This window comes from Rhinopithecus roxellana, chromosome 20, assembly GCF_007565055.1.
Source record: "Rhinopithecus roxellana isolate Shanxi Qingling chromosome 20, ASM756505v1, whole genome shotgun sequence".
Classification (NCBI taxonomy): domain Eukaryota; kingdom Metazoa; phylum Chordata; class Mammalia; order Primates; family Cercopithecidae; genus Rhinopithecus; species Rhinopithecus roxellana.
This window is the reverse complement of record NC_044568.1, coordinates 79,711,410-79,729,948: the sequence shown is the minus strand read 5'-3', so window position 1 is coordinate 79,729,948 and position 18,539 is coordinate 79,711,410. Positions and strand designations below refer to the sequence as shown.

The window sequence follows — 18,539 nt, the reverse complement described above, 5'->3', positions numbered from 1 at the left end:
ACTCCTGGATGTTGCCATGACGATGATAAACTGACATGGTACCCACAAGCATGTCTGATGGAAAGCTGCTTCCACCCAGCCTTGTTTTAGCTAGTAGTCAGTTTGGTCCAGTGTCTGAGTCCCACCTCTGGAGTCAAGTCCCACCTCCTCCTTCAATAGCTCACTGCAGCCTTGACCTTCTGGGCTCAAGCAATCTTCCTGCCTCAACCTCCTGAGTGGTTGGGACCACAGGCATGCTGCTGCACCCGGCTAGTTTAAAAAACATTGTTTTGTAAGTACAGGGTCTCACTACATTGCCCAGGCTGTAACATCAATATCTATAGCTGCTTTTCATAAAATGTCACAAAAAACCCAACAGGCCACCGAGTACCACACACATAATAGACCCTCAAAAGGCACTGGTGGGATAAATTCTCCAGGATCAACAACCCAGGTTCTTCAACTAATAAATGACAGGTAAGGAAGAAAGGGAGAGGCAAGGAGACACAGGTGACAGAACACACAGATTAAAAGAGACTCAAGAGATCCGTCCCTAATCGTGAGGTGGGGACCTTACTAGGATCCTGACGCAAACATCTGTTTAAACTGCAAATGTGAACACTCACCAGATACTTGACAATACCAAAGAATTACTGCCAACTTTTGGTGCGATAACGATCCTACAGAGTGTTTTCTGTTTTAAAAAGAGAGCCCTTGTAGTTTACTACTAATATATTCCCAACTACTTAGGGGCAAAATGAACGTTGTGCTTCGGATTTCTTTCCAAACGCTACGTGATACTGGGGAAACAGGAGGGTAAGTGGGTGAAACAACACTGGCCAAGAGTTGATAACTATTGAAGTAGGGTGATGAGTATATGGAAGTTCTTTATGCTCTTTTGCCTATTCTTTACCAGTAAAATATATACGTATTTTTAAAAAAACATAGACACCTGTGTGAGATACAGCCTGCCTCCTCCTCCTGGAGAGACCTTTGTTAGGGAAGGAGTCCATTTGTAAAGGAGACCACGCTGGAGGCTGGAAATTCATGCGCTGGTGAAGCCTGCAGGCTGGGTCACACGTCCTCATCCTCAAATCCCTCACTTTCCCAGGGCCTATGCAGCTGTGCTCCTGACCTGTGTGTGTTGTTAACTGAAGTCAAGGCAGGCAGCCAAGCAAAGGGCACATCCAAGAGGCAGAAAAGCTCTGAGCTTAGCCATCTTGCATAAATGAGATGCTCCAGTTCCTTGTTCGGGAAGCTGCGGATGAGAAAGAGTGAGCCAGGGGCCCCCTGAAAGACCTTCTTAAAGAAGCTCCTCTCCCTGACACTCCAACCTGAGAATCACTGGGACTAGCATGACCCCTTCTTTAACAGGCTTTTTAAAGTGTGACTATGGTATTGCAGTAATGTGGGGTTTTTAAAAGAGCTCTTATCTTTTAAAGATAGATTCTGAAATACTCAGGAATGTAATAATATGGCATCTGCAATTTTCTTCAAAATACCATTTTGAAGCTGAGGTTTGAGGGGTGGGACAAGATACAGATGAAGCAAGATTGGCCAGGAGTTACTAACAGCTACAGCCAGGTGATGGGTACACAGAAGCTCATTACACTCATTTATATCTGTGTATGTTTCAACTTTTACGTAACAAAAAGATTTTAAGAACTCCTTGGAGGTTTAGCTCTGTTAGTCATTCATACTTTAGTGGGAATTACACCTATCCTGCTAGAAACTATAACTTCTTACCCCTTTTCACTGATACATAGGAGGCACTTAAACACTCAGTTTTGCTTGGTAATCAAACTCTATGAGGTAAGAGCCTTGTCTCAATCCACTCAGTTTCATGTGATTTAAAAAAAAAAAAAAAGGACAGGCATGGTGGCTCACACCTGTAATCCCAGCACTTTGGGAGGCCGAGGTGGGCAGATCACTTGAGGTCAGGAGTTTGAGACCAGCCTGGTCAATTTGGTGAAATCCTGTCTCTACTAAAAATACAAAAATTAGCTGAGCATGGTAGCACATGCCTGTAATCCCAGCTACTACGGAGGGGGAAGCAGGAGAATCGCTTGAACCAGGGAGGCAGAGGTTGCAGTGAGCCGAGATCGTATACCACTGTACTCCAGCCTGGGCAACAGTGAGACTCCATTTAAAAAAAAAAAAAAAAAAAAGAGTCACATCATACGTTTCACTTTGAGTATCAGTTTAATGTACATCTCAGCTCAGAGTTTTTTATCCTAAGTCCTGATACAGAATCCGGTATTTTATTGAAAAGCCCATGCTGCTCTTATATAAAAATGACTCCTGGACAAGTCAAAAGTGTTGGAACCCACTGGTGCCAATTTATGAGGCAAACACTGGTGGTGTAACTGCTCCCAAGGTGCTGGCTGCTTCTGGAATGTTTACAGTTTATTAAAATGATGATCACATTCACAGTTATCTACAGCATGTGATTATGAGTGTATTTTTTACCAGCTTGATGTTTAAGCTTACTTTTCCATTAATAGCAACTCTGCCATTATAATGAGAACAAATGTTGCTAATACACCATTATTTTACCCATGAGAAAAATTCAGGGACTAACCACACTCAGACAGTAAATGATAAGTGTCCTATAATTTTAAAAATCAATCAACAGCTAGCCGAGCCCTGCCATATGGAAGGAAGTAAAGTTCTGTTTGCAGAGGATGGACCGGCAATATTGAAGTACAAGATACACAAGTGGGGCAAACAGCTAGAAAACAGTGCCAGCAAGCAAGACCTGGGAGAGCCTGAAGGCAGCATGAGGGAGCTAAGCCCTGGTAAACAGTGAGCGGAAGGAGAACTGAATTACATACCGATACAAAGCTTTATGTAAGTGAGGGCGCCGCTGGTAAACAAAAGCAAAAGTCCTTATACAAAAATCCAGTGTTTTATTGAAAAGCTCATGCTGTTGTTATATAAAAATGACCCCTGGACACATGAAAAGTGTTGGAACCCATTGGTGCCAATTTATGAGGCAAGCACTGGCAGTGTAACTGATCCCAAGGTCCTGTAAAAGAAAAAAAAAAAACAGATTCTAACCTAAACTAAAATAGAATTCACTATAAACAGGCAGAAAAGTGGGGAAATCGGGCTCAGAAAAGTAACTGGGGCCAGGCACAGTGGCTCACGCCTATAATCCATCCCATCACTGTGGGAGGCCGAGGCAGGTGGATCACGTGAGGTCAGGAGATCGAGACCAGCCTGGCCAAGATGGTGAAAACCCATCTCTGTTAAAAATATAAAAAATTAGCCGGGTGTGGTGGCATGCATCTATAATCTCAGCTATTTGGGAGGCTGAAGCAGGAGAATTGCTTGAACCTGGGAGGCAGAGGTCGCAGTGAGCCGAGATTGTGCCATTGCACTCCAGCCTAGGTGACAGAATGAGACTCTGTCTCAAGAGAAAAAAAAAAAAAGAAAAAGGAACTGAAACCAGAGCAATTCTGGCAGGTTCAACACAGAAAACCACTGGAGTCTTACCAGACTCATTGCTAGTAGTCTATTGAATAAATGCTTATTGTTAATTGCTATTCAATAAATGGCCTCCCAAGCATTGCTGCATTCTTATATACCTTCAGCGTTAAACCCCCATTGGCCTAGCTCAGGTCATGTGCCCAGCCCTGAACCAAAACCAGGGCAAAGCACTTGGAAGTACTGTCCCACCCAGACTGCATGCTATGGTGGAGAGGGAAGCCCTCCAAAGGAAGTCAGGACAGAAGGGAGAAGAGGAAGCACAGAGACACCTCCTGTATACTGCAAGCACTCAGCTGGGTTCTTTATGTGCCATTCCCAAAACAAACCCACTCGCAGGTACGACTGGCTGCATTTCACTAATGGAGAACTTGAGGCTTAGAGAGGTTAGGGGCTGTGTCCAGGAACATATGGCAGTAAGTGGCAAATCTGAACTCAGTCTGACATGCGATACATGTGCTTTCTAAGTCACCAGGCTGCAGAAGGCAGCGACAAAGTGATGCAGGCCCAAAGTCCAAATGTCGCCAACATGTCACATTGTTGTGAAGGCAACTGCTGAAAAATAGAACATCTCTGAAGATGAGTGCAAACCAAAGGAAATGTACTTAAAAGAGGTAAAGAAGCAAGAGACTCAGAAGAGATCTATCTTGGATGTGTTCAATATATTTTATCTTCAAAACCCTGGTGAGAAAAATTGTTTCTCTTCTGATGTCTTAGAATTTCAAGAAGGATGGGGAAGTGAACAGCAGAAATTCTGAGCATCACTAACAGTCTCTAAGAAGCGGCGAGGAATTATCTAAAGAAGCTGTGGTTAGGTGCCAACCTCGGCAGAGCTGCTGTCAAAGACACGGCTCCAGGTCTGTGGGTATAACCCCACCTCTGCACTTCAATCCTGTGTCCTGACGATCAGAACAGGCACGTCTGCCTCATCCACAAGAAGTCGCTCTGCAACTGGCTCACGTCTGTAATCCCAGTACGTTGGGAGGCTGAGGTGGGTGGATCATGAGGTCAAGAGATTGAGACCATTCTGACCAACATGGTGAAACCCCCATCTCTACTAAAAATACAAAAATTAGCTGGGCATGGTGATGCATGCCTATAGTCCCAGCTACTCAGGAGGCTGAGGCAGGAGAATCGTTTGAACCCAGGAGGCAGAGGTTGCAGCGAGCTAAGATCACGCCTCTGCACTCCAGCCTGGCAACAGAGTGAGACTCTGTCTAAAAAAAAAAAAAAAAAAAAAAAAAAAAAAAAAAAAAAAAAAAAAAAAAAACAAAAGCTCCATCTAGGGTAGTGAATGCCATTTCAGGGATGTCTCTGTTTCAACCTCACAACTTCTTGGCTCATCTCCTACAACCATCAACACTGCTACTCCCAGGCTAGGAAAAGTCACAAAGGGAGGAGAAAGGAAGCTAAGGGCTGGACACTGAGAATGCACTCAATGTGTGTGCATGAACTGAGTTGGCACCATCTATTACTCAATGGCCTCCCCAGGCTCTCCAAGCTATGCTTCCTGCTAACACTGAGGGCCAGAGGAAAGTGTGCCTCCTCTACAGAACTCATGTGCTCTTATTAGCTATCTAATCTAATTTCTAATTAGCTATCTAATCTAATTTCCACCAGGATGCTCTGAGCTCTAGTTAAGACTTAACTGTGGGCCAGGTGCAGTGGCTCACACCTGTAATCCCAGCACTTTAGGAGGCCAAGGCGGATGGATCACCTAAGGTCACCTAAGGTTAATTGAGACCAGCCCATTTAAAGAGGGCTTTATGGCATTGACTTTAGGTCTTCACGCCTTCATGCCTGAACCTTGAGCCCTCCCATTTGGTAGTTCCACACTCATCCTCTCACAGCTGGCCAGAATAGCCAGGCAGGTGAACCCTGCAGTAACTCCCCACATGACCTGATCCTCTCCACACATCCCAGCTGAGGTCAGCACAGCAGGAGATGAGACTTTCACATGGTCAAAGCAAAGCAGGTGATGACACAGCCAGGACACAGCCACAGTACCACCTTTCTCCCCTCCTCCACTCTGTTCCGACCTGTGAGTCTCCTTTCAGTGCCTGCCAATGCTTTCCTTGTATTCAGCTTCTGTTCTTGCTGTTGCTGATGCAGAAAGCAGGCATCTGATCAACACTGAAATACATCATCCAACCACGCGGCCCACGAATGAACTAGTGGCACTTGGCTCAGAGGGTCAAACACCCAATCACTGTCTTCTTGCACCCCCACCCGACCCCACCCTACACGCTGCCCCACAGGTCGAGAATCTCCACGGAGAGTGGTGCCTGGACCCAGCACTCAATGCCTTTATGGACCCTGCAAAGCAGGCGCCCTTGCTGAGCTGCACTGGTCTGACGGAGTCCTCACCTTAGCACCTTTGTTCCCCAGAGGAACAGAACCTTTCATCCTGCACTTTCATTCTGAGAACCTTTCACCCTCTCTAAGCTCATCAGGCCTTCTTTCATTCAGTAAATCCAGACATCCCCATCCTAGGGAGAATTTAAAAATTCAAGGGTTATGCAGCATCTACCATTTGCCAATAAGTGGCTGTGGAATGTAGAGAGGTGGCAAAGACACTGTCCCGCCTTCCAGGGACTCGGAGTCCACTAGGGGAAAGAAATACACAAGTCATCCCAGTCCTGAGACTGGGGCCCTGTTTCCCTCTCCACTTGGGCCTTCCAGGCATAGACTCGCAGCCTAGAACCCTGGCATTGCCACCAGCCAAGTCTGAGTCTCATGGCCCCACTGAGGGAGCTCCCAAGGAAGGGCACAGCGGTGGGCAGAGACCACACAAGAGTGCCCTGTCCCCAGGCCTCCCCAGCCTGGCTTTTGACTCATCCCCACCAGCCTGTGTGTTAAGGCCTCAGCTTGCCTTCCCTTGCGCTCACTTGAGTTAGAATGCAAGATGTTTCTAAAGTCACCTTCCTTCTTTAGAGTCAATTTAGAGACCAGACAAAACAGATGGTAAGAATGGCAGCCTGAACCAGCAATGAACTTAGGGGGACCCCCTCCAAGGCCCTGGGCTTCTGAAACCCACCCAAGCTCAGGCATGTCTCCACAGCAATGAGTGAGTGTTTTCCTGATTATCAAAATAAAACTCACTGTAGAAGATTTAGAAATAACCAAAAGTATGCTTGTCTAGTTAGCATGTGTATATATGTACATACACACATGGCTTATAATACTACCACCAAGGGACCATTACAACATGTACACACAGCTCATCAAAAACAGCTTCTCATCTTCACCATCGAATATGGTAACAATCGATGGTTTTTGGAAAACCTCTTTATCATATCCAAGAACTACCTTTATTCCTCATATATGAAGAATATTGTTTATCAGGTATCAATAAAGTTATAAAATGATTTTTCATTACCTACCAAGATAAATATCTGGTTTTCCTCTTTGAGGGCCACTAATGAGATGATTTACATGGATGAATATCTAGCACGCAGCCATCCTTGCAATCCTAAATAAACCCTATGTTTTACGTGCACTGTTCTTTTAATATGTGACTGAATTTGAGTAACGACTTTCTAGAATTTTTGTACGTCTTATACACAGATGATTCTATTTGATAGTGTTCTTTTTTATGCTATCTTTGTCAGGATTTTTTTATATCATGGTAATGCATACCTGAACCAAGAGAGAGATGTATAAAAACTCTCTCAGGAAATATAAATAGCAAAGGGCTCTTTGTGTATTACCTTGAAGAGTTTCCTAGAAATCACCATGAAACCATCTAGGCTTGCTGTCTTCTAAGGAAGCAGTTCTTCAGTGACTTGTACAACTTTATTCCAAAGTGTTTTTGTTTTTTGTTTTGTTTTTTCTTTTGAGGGCAAGGGGTTCCCTTTGACCAGTCTGCCTCATCTTCAATTAATTCTGATAAGGAATGTTTTTTATGAAAAATAGTTCACCTCATCCATATTTTCACTTTTAACAGCACAAAGGTGCATGCGATATTCTCTCCTGTTTTCATCTCCATATGTTACAATTATTTCCTTTTTAATGTTACATATATATTTTTCTCTTATTTCCTTATCGTAAGTGCCAGAAATTTCCAATAATTAAGTGATGTTTCAAAGGATCAGTTCATACTTCTCTTTATAAAGCACACTGACTTGGTCTTGTTTTGTTTCGTGGGGCTGAAGAGTTGCTTGGTTGTTTTGCTCATATGACTTTAGAACAGGCTATGCTTGTCCTGAAAAGTCTCCAAAGCAGCCAACATCAAAAACAAAGATGCAGACTCCTTACCTCGATGAGCTTTCTTTCATAGGAGCTTGCAAGTTCTTCAGCAATTTCCCCCGGCTTCTGTTCAGTTACTGTAACTTCTCCATCAACACTCCAAAGATTTGGCACAACTTTAGAGAAAGAGAGACATGTCATAAATATTTCAACAGTATCGAAAATTATTCTCCCAGGAAAAAAAGAAAAAATTCTTCTTTCTCAGATGACTTCAGATTGAAAATGCTCTCAAGAAACACACACACACACACACACACACACACACTTACTAATTACTTAACCAATGGGACATTTTCACCTTAGTACAATAAAACGAGTGATAAGGCCTGCATGGTGCTGTGTGCCTGTAGTGTCAGCTGCTCAGGAGGCTGAGGGGAGAGGATTGCTTGAGCCCAGGAGGTCGAGGATGCCATAAGCTATGATTGTGCCAGTATCATCCAGCCTGGGTGACAGAATTAGACTCTGTCACTTAAAAAAAAAAAAAAGCGATAAGCTGTAATTTTAAAATGCAAGAACTGTCAGAAGATAGAAGCACAGGAGTCAACGAATAATCTTGTCACTACTTTCCATTTCAGGAGAAAGCAGGCAATGTTTTGACAGATTTGGCAAGACATAAGAGCCTACATTTGTTGTTTTGGTTTTTTTGGGAGGGGGGAGTGGAGGTTTTGTTTTGTTTCGTTTGAGATGGGGTCTTCTCTGTCACCCAGGCTGGGGTACAGCGGCACAATCAATCATACAGCTCACTACAGCCTCGAACTCCTGGGCTCAAACGATCCTCCTGCCTCAGCCTCCTGAGTCACTGGGACTGCAGGCATACCCCTGCTGTACCAGGCTAATTCTTTTTTTTTTTTTTTTTTTAAGTTTTTGTAGAGACAAGTTCTCACTATATTGACCAGGCTTGTCTTGAACTCCTGGCCTCAAGTGATCCTCCCTCCTCGGCTTCCCAAAGTGTTGAGATTACAGGTGTGAGTCACTGCATTCAGTCCACTTACATCTTCTATATTTGCTAAGTTTCCTTTTCTACAACAAAAAAGTGATCCAGTGAGGTAGTGCCTGCCCACAGCGAGCTGTGGAGCACTAATGGGGGTCAGAATAATGTTGTAAAACCAAGGATCGGCATTTATAAACCATACTTAGGATGACAGCAAGAAAACCTCTAGAAAAACTCGAAAACCAACACAGAACGTCAATGCAAAAGACACGTTAAAGAGACTGGCTCCCAGGTCAGAGCAAGCATGGGCACAGACGGCTCCGAGTAGTGTTTCCATGATTACGTATATGCCCACTCTGTAGGGGAGAGCAAATAAAGAAGAACTGGGAATGAACCAGATAGTTCCAAGAAAAGCAGGAAACAAGAACAGGGAAGACCTCCCACACCAACGGCAAAGAAAAAGATCCACAGCATGTTTAAGAACGCGGATTAGCCTCAAGCTCAAAACAAGCATCGACGATGCAGGATCAGTTTCCTGTGTGTTCAGGGACAAGAAACCCCTTGGATGCCCTGTCAGCTGTATGGAACAGGCAGTGAGGCTAAACAAGGATCTGAGACTAGTCCCCCATTGATAGGGGGTAGCCTTCAGGGAGAAGGTGAAAGTCAAGAAGGCTGAGCAAAACCAGGAGTCAAAACTGAAGCAACTAAGCCAGGCGGCTAAGCCTCCTCGGGCCACACTGTTAGAGCCTGCAGAAGGTTCAAGGCCATAAGTGACAGCAGGGAACATGCAGAAAGAAGCTCTGAGTCCTGGGCCACAAATGCACAGAGTGACCCGATCACAACAGATAACCCCAAATAGTCATGGAAAGAAAAACCGTGAAGAACTCTGTAAAGATGAGAGCCTGAACACAGTCATTTACACTCACATCCTCTCAAAATCCCATTAAACTGTAAATTGAGGCTGGGTGCGGTGGCTCACGCCTGTAATGCCAGCACTTTTGGGAGGCTAAGGCGAGTGGATCATTTGAGGTCAGGAGTTCGAAACCAGCCTGGCCAACATGGAGAAACCATCTCTACTAAAACTACAAAAATCAGCTGGGCATAGTGGCACGTTCCTGTATTCCTAGCTACTTGGGGGGCTGAAGCAGGAGAATCACTTGAAACAGAGAGACAGAGACTGCAGCGAGCCGAGATTGTGCCACTGCACTCCAGCCTGGGCAACAGAGCAAGACTCTGTCTCAAAAAAAAAAAAAAAAAAAGCAATTAAAATGTCTCCTATCAGGCAATGATGAATATGGTAAGTACCCTGATTTGATCATTAAATTTAGTATGCATGTATCATAATATCACACACTACCCCATACATATGTACAATTATTACGTGTCAAAAATAATCATAAAAGCAAAAAAAAGGGGAGGGTTTTATAAAGGCATCACTCAAAAAAAAAGCATTGGAGAGGAAACAACCAAATTACAGAAGCTGAGAATCAGGTAGACGACTGATAAGTAACTTGACAGACCTGAGAAAATTTCATTCCTAAATAGACATGCATGCCACCAAAATAATACCTGATGAGAATGGAATGATTCACAAAAGGCTAATGAATTGTTAGCACGAGACACCTCTGGAAGTGAGGGTGAACACAGGACTAGAAAGCAAAAGAAAGGTTTTAAAAGTCTGTTTAAGAAGCGATTAGCAGAATACACGTTTATTCTCTGGAGAAAATGCGGTAGGTCCAGACTGAGTTGAGGTTGGGGTATTCTATTTTTTTAATGGAGAGATAAAAGTAACACACACTAAACTTCTGAGTTTCTCCCATTCTTCTTCCCTCTCCCCAGCCCCACTCATTCCCAGAATAGCAGGCAGACAGCATTTGCCTCTCAGGCAGGAAATGGAAAGGTATTCTCCCAGGAATCTAAAAAAGCTTTGGAGACCAGGGGTAGTTCTCCAGTGGAATGGCACAGCCAGATCACCCCAAGAGGCCCAAAGTCAATGTTCATGGAGCTTCGAATCAACTTCTAATCCCACTCCAACACCTCAGTAGGCATCTAGAAATCACCTCCCATTTGAGAAAAGCACCTAAGAAGTTTATGAAAGATTGAGATGAAAGATTGAGACAGGAATAAACAGAGAAAAGCAACTTGCAGGAAAGACACACTATTTAGGGAAAACACTTCAAAAGCAAACTGTTGGTAATATTTCCAGAGAGAGAGGAGGAGACAGTGTAGTCATGAAATAAGAATAGGGAGATATTTAAAAAGGAGAAAAAGAAAAACACAAAGCACACAAAAGCCCTTTTACAGAGTGAAACTGTAACAGCAGAAACAGAACAGGGACTATACGGGAGAGGGTAGCAAAATTTCCAGAAAATAGAGGCAACGAATAACAAAATGGAATACAAGCCTGGGCAACATGGCGAAGCCCCACCTCTGCAAAAACCACAAAAATTAGTGCGGTGTGATGCCACGTGCCTGTAGTCCCAGGTACTTGGGAGGCTGAGGTGGGAGGCTCGCTTGAGCCTGGCAGGCAGAGGTTGCAGTGAACTGAGATGGTGTCACTGCACTCCATCCTGGGCCACAGAGCAAGACCCTGTTCCCCCCCCACCCAAAAAAGAGGGAGGGAACAGAGAACTACAAGTCCAAATGAGAAGAGATCAAGAAAGGAGAAAAAGATAACGCACAGAAGAGGAAATCAAAGATATAATTCAGAGTCAACAGAAACGAGGGGCAGGATGGAAGAGTTCAATGAACGTCCAGCAAAATGGACAAAAGCAAGCCTCACTCACAGACTTCAGAACACAGGAGACAGAGAAGATAGCCTACCAACTTCTGAAGTGGAAGAATTTTTACAAACGATAAAAACTAGAAATGGCATAGGATTTCTAAAGAGCAACACAGAAAGCTAGAAAACAATGAAGAAACATCTTCAACAACCTGATGAAAAATTATTTCGAGCCTTAAATTATATACCCAGGCAAGCCACGTGAGAGGCAGGATAAAGGCATTTTCAGACACGTGTCGTTGCAGAAACTTTACCTCGCACCTAAAGAAGAGAAGAAATCTAGGAATTGTAAAGATATAGGGAATCCAACATACAAGTGAGCCAGAGAATTCTTCATTATAACAAAAAAGCAGAAACAACCCAAATGACTATCACCTGGTAAGTCAACAAGATGTGGTCTAGGCATGCAGGGGAGTTCGATTCAGATATGAGAGGACTGAAGAGCCAACTCACGCTGCAACACGGATAGACCATGAGAGCATTCAGCCAGGGGAAAGAAGCCAGATCCGAAAGGCCGCAGATTACCCAATCCCACATACACAAAATGTCCGTAGAAGGTCTTAGCTGCCAGGGTCTGGGGGTAGGAGGGATGAAGACTGACTGCTATAGGGTATGAGATTTCTTTGGGGCACAACAAAAATGTTCTGGAATTAGAGAGTGGTGATGGTTGCACAGTTTGTGAATATAAAAACCACTGAGGGTAGGGCGTGATGGCTCGCACCTGTAATCCCAGCACTTTGGGAGGTCGAGGTGGGTGGATCACCTGAGATCAAGCGTTCGAGACCAGCTGGCCAACATGGTGAAACCCCATCTCTACTAAAAATACAAAAATTAGCCAGGCATGGTGGTATGCGCCTGTAACCCCAACTACTCAGGAGGCTGAGGCATGAGAATTGCTTGAACCCGGAAGGCAGAGGTTGCAGTGAGCCAAGATCCCACCATTGCACTCCAGCCTGAGCAACAAGAGGACAACTCCGTCTCAAAAACAAACAAACAAACACAAACAAACAAAAACCCAAAAAAAACCACCACTGAAATTAGGTACTCTCAAAGGGTGAGTTGTATGTCATGTGCATTATATTTCAAGAAAGTTGTTAAGAAAAAAAGTGAGTGGAGAATGTGGGCCCACAAGCAGCAGGCTTCTGGCTCGAGTAGGCCAGAAGGCACCAGGAGAGACTGCCTTGGGTGCAAGTGGGAGGCAGCTTGAAGTGCCTGAATGTACCAGGGGGATTTACACACTGAGGAAGAATGTGCAGTTGAATGAAGTGTTAACACCAGAGAAATCAAGAGATCGTGTAGGAAAAACGATCATGTACCTCACAGCTGTGGAGAGCATTTCCAGTTACAATAATGTAATCACTGAATACTGATCTAACCAAAATGAGGATACGACTGTGCCAGAGGATGGGGAGCTGTGTGTGTGTTTTCTGGAGGTGGAGCAGTCAAAGACAGTTTCCACAATGAGAAATAAGTAACTCCCACAACTGAAAAATAAAAACATGGCAACAGCCATGCTGATCAGAGATACGGAGGCAACAACCCAAAGCATGAGTGGAAAAGTTTCAAAGAAGGGCTTCTGAAGGGTGGGAAGTGGGAGACGGTGACAGCCAGAGGCCTCCTGTCTTTTGTAATAAAGCTAAGAGAACCAATGACTTTATCTATGTACCTGAGAAGTTTTGATTTAAAGACACAAACAAAATTATGTGTAAACTATGATTATATGTTAGTGATATGTAAACTATGTAATCAGAATTTGAGGGGAGTCTGCCCTTAGCCATGGGACTTAGAAAAGTCAGGTAAGGGAGCAGAGGAACCCGTTGGCAGGGCAACCAGGAGACAGATGCCTTGGCAGGCACCGTACTATGAAGCTGGCTGCAGCTGCTCAGCAGAGCCTGGTGCTAATACATACCCAAGATGGCAAACTCACAGCCCTGCTCTGACCCTGACTCCAAATGATCTCCTCATCTTGGCCAGGCCCAGGCTGCTGCCCTCTGCAAGGAGGTCCTGCTCATTATGATTCATTCAATCCGCTTCAAGTCCAATCAAGCGACTGGCCTCCTATCCCCAAGTCACCAGCCTCCTGTCCCCAAGGCACCAGCCCCTCTAGGACTACATTTAAGAAGAATCAGCAACCTTCAACACCGGGGTGGTAGAGATGCAGAAATAAGCTTTTTAACCTTGAAGCCTTGGGGAAAGACCCTGGACAGTCACGAATTTATAGAAGTTCTCTTAGCAACTAGCCAGGCAACCTTCCCTAGCAACTACCTGACCTCCTTGCTGCCCTGGTTCAGTTTTAGCAAGCACGCCAAAAACTTCAATTCCATTATGAAATAATACAAAATTAAGCCTAACTATATCATACTTTTCTCATCAGTAGGCAGCTTCAAACATGGACCCCAGGCCGTGTGCAGTGGCTCACGCCTGGAATCCCAGCACTTCAGGAGGCTAAGGCAGGCAGATCACTTGAGGTTAGGAGTTTGAAACCAGCCTGGCCAACAGGGTGAAACCCTGGTCTCCACTAAAATGCAAAAATTAGCCGGGTATGGTGGCACATGCCTGCAAACCCAGCTACTTGAGAGACTTAGGCAGGAGAATCACTTGAACCCAGGAGGCGGAGGTTGCAGTGAGCCAAGATCACACCACTGCACTCCAGCCTGGGCAACAGAGTGGGATCTGTCTCCAGAAAAAAAAAAAACAAAAACAAAAACAAACAAAGATGGTTCCAATACCCCCTTCCCCTTGGTATTCACATTCTTATATAATCCCTACCCCTTGAGCATAGGCTGGACTTATCGACTCACCTCTAATAAACAGACTATGGCAGAAGTGATGGGCTTTCACCTCTAAGATGAAGTTATGAAGCCTGCTGCTTCTGTGTGAGGTGGTCTTTCTTGTTCGTTTATTCTTATGAGCAAGGAACTGATGTACGCAGCCAACAGCCCCCATAAGCCACACAAGGGGCAGTGTACCTTCCTCTAGTGGGGCCTTGGGACAACCACAGCCTCCAACTGACACCTTGATAGAGCCTTAGGAGAGACCCTGAGCCACGCATGTGGCTAAGCCACACCCAGGCTGTCTATGCCGCACAAACTGTGAGATAGTAAATGTTTGTTGTTTTAAGTCATCTAACTGTGGGGTAATTTGTTACACAACAATAGTTAACTAATGTAGAGTCTTTAACCATTCCATAGTTACTTCTTGAGAGACCACTTTATTTATTTATTTATTTATTTTTTATTTTGAGAGACTCTCATTCTGTCACCCAGGCTGGAGTGCAATGGTGCGATCTCGGTTCACTGCAACCTCCACCTCTCCGGTTCAAGTCATTCTCCTGCCTCAGTCTCCTGAGTAGCTGGGACTACAGGAGCGTGCCACTACACCCAGCTAATTTTTTGTATTTTTAGTAGAGATGGGGTTTCACCATGTTGGCCAGGCGGATATCGAACACCCAACCACAGTGATCTGCCTGCCTCACCCTCCCAAAGTGCTGGGATTACAGACATGAGCCACCATGCCCAGCCAAGAGACCACTTTAAATTAGACTGAGTTAGGCTGTGAAGTTACAGAGATGGTGATATCATTCCATGTAGATGACATGTACAAAAAAAAAACACTAAGAGGTAAATGTGCCATGTTGCTCGACAGCATAAGGATTAATATCTACAAAGTGAGGGAATCGACTGAACAAGTTAGATGTCTCCCACCTCTCAATTGCCAAAGGTGAGTATGGGGGGTCAAGGCGTGAGAGGCAATTCATCCCATGAGGCTAAGTTCATTCAAGCACATCAGATTTATTTTCAAGTCGAGAAGGTTCATTTGCCTTGGGAGTAAAAGAACATCTGGGTATTAAGGAAGGCAGCACAATTAAAGTCTGAGTAATGTCAAGTCATTTGAGAGACAAAAAAAACAGATGACAACACCATTCTACACTCTTTGCACATGCCGCCAATAAACCAATCAATTTGTAAAAAATCAATTGTGACCGAATTCTGAAAGTCAAATCTAAATAATAAATGCAAACATTTGCAACCGATCAAACTCCAACTTTTCTAAGTTGCATCTTTCCTGAGGGTGATCTATGAGTTTTAAAACTGAAAGAATGGGGCTGGACATGGTGGCTCACATCTGTGATCTCTGGGGCTTTGGGAGGCCAAGGTGGGTGGATCACTTGAGGTCAGGAATTCGAGAACAGCCTGGCCAACATGGTGAAACCCCATCTCTACTTAAAACACAAAACTTAGCTGGGCGTGGTGGTGAGTGTCTGTAATCCCAGCTACTCCAGAGGCTGAAGCAGGAGAATCGCTTGAATCTGGGAGGTAGAAACTGCAGTGACCCATGATTGCACCACTGCACTCCGGCCTGGGCAAGAGAGTGAGACTCCATCTCAAAATAATAATAATAATAATAATAATGTAAAATAAAATGGCAAGAATGACAATTTAATACCCCAAGAGAAAAACATACTTCTCTATTCATGTCGATGATAGCTCACACTGACTTCAAAAACAGAAGGCTTCAAGACACTGGCTAGCAATGCAATCTGAAATGCATTAACAATTTCCGCCCATATTCTGAGTTACCTTGACAGTGTTCAAAACTTTATATTTTGCCCTGGTCAAGGACTACATGAAAAGTACACCTGCTGGAATCCAAGAAGACAGAAGCTTTCATCTATATGGCTGGATATTTCCATGTTCAATTAGAAACTTACATTATGCTTAAAAAGCTCAAATAGAAAGATAGGTCAAAAAGCAAAAAGAAAGGCTGCATTTCATTTCCAATTTTCTAATTAAAATTAGAAAACTATATCCATATATAACGGGGTGTCACAGAAATCAAAATAATGATACTGCTTCAATTTACATAGCACTGCAGATCACACAGTACTTTCACATCAGAATCTCACTGGAGCCTCCAAGCAGGATTCAGTCTGGCCATTTTAATCTCGTGCCAAATGTGAAGATGGCGATGCTATTAACTGGGATTTCCCATTGAGCCAATCAACCTAGTTAACATCTACCTTATTCACGGGAAAAATCCATGCTCTACTTACTTGCCTGTACTCTGAATAGTCAGCAACTTTCTCCTGTGTCTCCCCAATGGCATAATTATAAAAGTTCCACTCCAAATGGGAAAATAATGACTTGGCAAAAACAAGAAGCCTTCTCTCTTTACATTCAAACAGACATGGAGATTGGGTTTGGAAGAAGTATATAGACATTTATGTTCAATCAGAACTAATTTTCATGCTCCAGAAAAAGCTGTGGGTTAGTCAGTACCATCAGCAGGTCATCTAAACTTAGAGAACATTCATAACTTTTCATCTCATTGCAGCTGGCCATATCTGTTTGGGGGTATCTGTGTTAAGTTGTCTAAAATAGGTAGAAACAGTGCTGGGCTTGCTAGCAGGCACCAGAGAACACACAGGGTTTTCTGTCTAAATTAAGTGAAACTTCTGATACCATGGAGAGCGGCCTGGCAAACAGCATGATGAGGTAACTGTTTTGCTTTCAATGTGAACAAGCTGAGCATGACCCAGATGCAAACAGCGTGAGATGCTGGTGGCGAAAATAAAGAATCATTTTAAGTTCAGAGATGGTTTCCTAGGACATTCGAATGCACACAACGAGGTATGCCCAGGTCCCATAACAACAGGCAAGGTTCTGCGTCTTGGGAAATTTGGGACTCTTTACAGTTCCAAAGGAGAAAGGATCCTTCCAAGTGAGATGCCAATGATGTCTACAAGACACCACGTACTCAGAGAGTTCCAACAAAGGAAATGGTCTTCCTAACAGTAACATCCACCATCTTCAAGTGCTCACTGTGGCAAAGGGAGAAACACGGGCAACAAGACACTGAAGCTCTGCAATGAAACGGATCCTGGGAGTCAAAGTCTGGCTCCACCGCTTAGCAGGGATGACTTTGGGCAAGTCTTTCATTTAGTTCCTACACAACTAGCTACTGAAGGTTTATTACCTGCCAGGTACCAGGCACTAGAAATACAGGGATATATCAAGGGGGGGAAAGGTGAGTGCCAAAAAGAAGCTGACGTTCCAGTGAGGAGACTCAGAAACCCAAGAAGTGACTATTTAATATGCCAGGCCAGGAGAAGGGCTAGAGGAAGTTAAAGCATGAGACAATGATGGTGGAGAATGCTAGTTAAATAAGGTTTGAGGAAAGGCCTCTCTAGGGAGGAGCTGTCTGAGCAGAGACTGGGATAAGGCAGGGGAGTGAGCCCCACACAGCCCTAGAGAGAACGTTCCTAGGAACTGCAAATGCAAAGGGCCTGGGGTGGACACCCACATGTTCTACCAACAGTGAGGAAGCCCCGTGTGGCTAACGGATAATGAAGGAGGGAGACATTGGCAGGAAATGAGAACAGAGAGGGGACAGGAAGGGTTTGCAGGCTATGGTATTTTATCCTGAGCAAAACAAGCAGCCCCTGGAGGATTCAGAAGAAGTGGGATGATTGGTCTTTTTTAAGGATCACTCCACAGGGTATATGCAGTGCAGAGGCTGGGAGGTCGAAGCCAGGGAGTGAACAGCTCAGATCTCCCTCCAAAAGATAACTTGCCATTCCATTGCAAGGAATGCAGTTACCCAGCAGTCTCCAGCTACAGCACCTTCCAGTTGTGCTGCTCTTCCCGGACATCCCTGGTCAACAGCTCAGCATACATGGCTGCTCCCGCAGCGTGAGGGAGGTTCCAGTGCCCTGCCGTGGTCTCCGGCTCTAGCACAAACGCAAATCCACAGGCAGCAATAAAGGTGCTAAGGGGCTACTGCCTATAGGCCCCCAGGAGCACAGCACGGCCTGGACAATTTAACAGTCCCACTTGAGGCTTCAAACACCACGGCATGAAATCTCTATTTCAGAGCTGAGAAAATGGAGGGCTGGGTTTTTAGAAAACCCTGTCAGTGATGAAACCAGTGATACAAACCCCAGCCTGCCTAATTCCAAAATCCCCTGCTTGGGACAGACATCCAAGGCCATGTGTTAAACACCAAAGGGAGCCTACTCCCCTGCGTGCCACACACACACACACACACACACAGTGTCTCTGTCTCTCTCTCTCTCTCATACCCAGGCTAACATTTTTGGTTGTCCACTCA

At 44.5% G+C, this 18,539-nt stretch overlaps 1 protein-coding gene across 2 annotated transcripts in view; it reads right to left on the bottom strand.

Annotated features, from left to right (window-relative positions):
- Window positions 1–18,539, bottom strand: part of SNX29 (sorting nexin 29) — a 609,178-nt gene that overhangs the window by 288,334 nt on the left and 302,305 nt on the right. For both annotated transcript variants that reach the window (XM_030924514.1, XM_030924515.1), the window contains one exon: window positions 7,726–7,832. In XM_030924514.1, the coding sequence (XP_030780374.1) occupies window positions 7,726–7,832 (107 nt within the window). The remainder of the gene's footprint in view (window positions 1–7,725; window positions 7,833–18,539) is intronic.